We start from the raw sequence: 2,912 nt of genomic DNA, 5'->3' as shown, positions 1-2,912 counted from the left end.
GGGGGTGATTTACACTGGGGAGGCGGGAGGAATTTTCCGTGGGAAAAGGAATCCAAGTCCCAGGAATGTGAGAGTTCGAGAACATCACAAGGGGATGACTGAAGAAGACAAGAGAAGACGCAAAAAGTCATGCCATCATATAGTTACGTGCATACCGTGTTTCCCAACCAGCAGAAAAAACCACACGCTCCCCGTTACGTTCAACAGCAACGGGACGGAGTAGCCGGGCGTCCGCAGAAGATCCGCCACAGTCTGCAGCAACGGTATGAGACTCCGCTGCGGCCAGTAACAGCTGGAGCCGGAAGCATCCTCGGTTCCTTCTTGCTGCGGTGGTGCCCTGCGCTGATTCCGCGCATTGAAATCGACGGCGGCACGGCGGATGAAGGGGGTGGTGAAACCCCACGCGACGCCCACGAGGAGGAAGCTGAGGATGTAGTTCAGGAGGCTTGGGGGGCTGTCTACGATACGACGGTCCATTGCTGAGCTTGCTGAGCTTGCTGAGCATTTAGTTTCACGGACGGAGTAGTCTAACCCAGCGACATTCTCTTTCTGATTGTAGAACACAAGAGAGCACCAACTCCTCCGGCCCCCCCCCCAAACAATCCCCGAGGCTTCTATATTAACATCCCGATTCGCAGCGGGCGTAGGAGGCCGGGTTAGCTCAATCGGTAGAGCGTGCGGCTCTTAGATCCCCCGTATCTCGGGTAAGACGGCGGTGTCATGTGACCGCAAGGTTGCGGGTTCGACCCCCGCGTTCGGCTCTGGTTGCTTTTTACCACTCCACAACAGCGGAATATATACAACAACATGGTTGCTTCGGGTTAATGCTGCATCAGCTGCACCGTTCTACTATACCCTTGCTACGTCTTGGGTTTCAATGAGCAGCTAGTTCTCGAGAAGAATGGATGGTTAACCATGTTGATGGATGGCAACGATGCGTCGCTGTGCGAACTCTACAAGAACTTTCCACGGATAATGTTTTCACTTTGCCCTCGTGAAGCACTAACAACCGTCCGTGCGTGCCGTACAGAATATTGACAAAACGTCAACCGGGATTCTCATTTTGGGGGGACGGAATAAATGCATATACGTTTTCAATCACTTTGAGATGGACACCCATCCATCGCTAGTCCATAATCACTTGCTGCCTCTCTGAAAACCCTCCCTAGCTTATGGTTTGTTCTGGCCATAGCCAAGACAGCGAGCGTCATATCACGTAGAGGACCGACCCTATGCGTGTCCGCCTTGTCGAACTCGAATCATGCGACAAAGACAGTTGGACTAGCCATTATGTAATGCCACCTAATGTGGACTTACGGGAACGGGAAAATACGGGTTTGGCCTCCCCTACACCGACAGGTTGATTCCACATACACTGGAAGTTGCTCCGCGGTCGGCAGGCCGATCAATCCGCAGTGAATTGGATCATGAGCGTTATGAGCGTCTCGCCGTTGAGGACCATGTGAATGACTGATATTATTTCAGAATTATGCAATATTACGAAAAGACGGAGGTCGAGAGAGTGCCGTGCCTCTGCCTCCATGGGTTGGCTCTCGGAAGTTCGTGATCAGGTCTGGCGGAATTCAGCGCGGGAACAGTTGCTGATCTGGGAAACCATTTACGACAGAATCCCCCCCAAACTCTGGCTACGGTTTTAGGAGGAGGAGGAGGAGGGGGGGGGGTTTGTAGGTCAGGAGAGCGCTGGTTTGGGTTTCGGGGTGGACAGGAGGGTAGGAGGATGTTGGATGTTGTATTTTGCATGAAGGATATGGAGGGATATGTATTTGTCATATGGTGAGAAGGGGGAGTAAGAAGTTTTTGAGTAGATGCGTTTAAGATGGCCTTGCTTTCAAGCATTTAGTCGGTACGGACTGATGCTGATAAAACTGGTAAGGGAAAGAGAGTAATCAAATTTGCAACTCTCGTGACATTGAGATTTCAGATGGACGGTTGAAAGGATACTTCGTTTGTTTTATGTTGCTTTATTTCATTTTTCTGGCAGTTGTCGGATCTTATAAATAAATATCCCATATTTAGGTTCTTTGTAAAGTTCAGGGTTGTGAGAGTCTCGTATGGACAGAATGTATATTTTTCGGAACCCTCCAACTTTCTTTCCTCAACACCGACACGGCCTCTAAATCTACAACCTTCAAAGACAACCAGCGAAACCTCGAAATCACACAATCCATCCCCCCCCCCCCCCCCCCAAAATGACCCAAGATCTCGGCCCTTCAACAGCCTCCAACACCCCCACCAAACCCATCTCTGTCCTCTTCGTCTGCCTCGGAAACATCTGTACGGATCTAACCCCCCCTTCCCCAACTTCCTCTCCCTTTTTGCCCACCCAACCAACTAACCCCGTCACCACCCCCCACACAGGCCGCTCCCCCATGGCCGAGGCCATCTTCCGACACCTCACCGCCTCCCTCCCGCCCACCTCCCCCCTGGACGCAAAACCCAAAAAAAACGAATCCGCCGGGACAAGCGGCTAACACCTACACGCGGGAACCGATGCCCCCCCCAAGGCCACGCTGCGGCGGCACGGCATAACAAAATACACGCCCGCGCCGCGGAAGGGGGGCCCGGACGAATTTGAGCGGGTCGGATAAATGCTTGCGATGGACGGGGCGAACCTGAGGGGTTTGGAGGCGACGGCCGGGAGGAGCAAGGGCAGCAGTGGTGGGAAGGGCGCGCCGGGGCGGTTAAAAGGGAACTATTTGGAGGATGGGGGGCTTCCGGGAAGGGGGGCCCGGGGAAGTGGTGGGGAACCCTATTATGGGGGGCGATGAGGGGTTCCAGGAAGGTTTTTAAACAGCTTCCTTCATTTGGGGGGGGGGTTTTTTAAGGTTTTTGGAAAAAGGAAGTGGGAGAAAAAGGGAAAAGAAAGAGGACTTAGAGGTTTTCTTTTTTTT

At 52.7% G+C, this 2,912-nt stretch overlaps 2 protein-coding genes and 1 non-coding gene across 3 annotated transcripts in view; all 3 read left to right on the top strand.

The window, feature by feature from the left end:
• Positions 1-483, top strand: part of PADG_12130 (chitin synthase C) — a gene marked incomplete at both ends in the record, with an annotated part of 4,066 nt that extends 3,583 nt beyond the window's left edge. Inside the window, one exon of the mRNA XM_010763684.1 lies at positions 144-483. Coding sequence (XP_010761986.1) covers positions 144-483 — 340 coding nt within the window. The remainder of the gene's footprint in view (positions 1-143) is intronic.
• Positions 484-650: 167 nt separating this feature from the next.
• On the top strand, positions 651-761 carry PADG_12129. The gene has a single exon. It is a non-coding gene; the product is annotated as a tRNA-Lys (tRNA).
• A 1,449-nt stretch (positions 762-2,210) lies between these two features.
• On the top strand, positions 2,211-2,492 carry PADG_06477 (tyrosine protein phosphatase LTP1; the record flags this gene model as incomplete). Its single annotated transcript, XM_010763462.1, has 2 exons — positions 2,211-2,295; positions 2,380-2,492. The coding sequence occupies 2 exons, from the start codon at positions 2,211-2,213 to the stop codon at positions 2,490-2,492; spliced, it is 198 nt and encodes a 65-aa protein (XP_010761764.1).
• Positions 2,493-2,912: the final 420 nt, after the last annotated feature.

Source organism: Paracoccidioides brasiliensis (assembly GCF_000150735.1).
Source record: "Paracoccidioides brasiliensis Pb18 unplaced genomic scaffold supercont2.8, whole genome shotgun sequence".
Classification (NCBI taxonomy): domain Eukaryota; kingdom Fungi; phylum Ascomycota; class Eurotiomycetes; order Onygenales; family Ajellomycetaceae; genus Paracoccidioides; species Paracoccidioides brasiliensis.
This window is presented reverse-complemented; position numbering and strand designations above follow the sequence as displayed.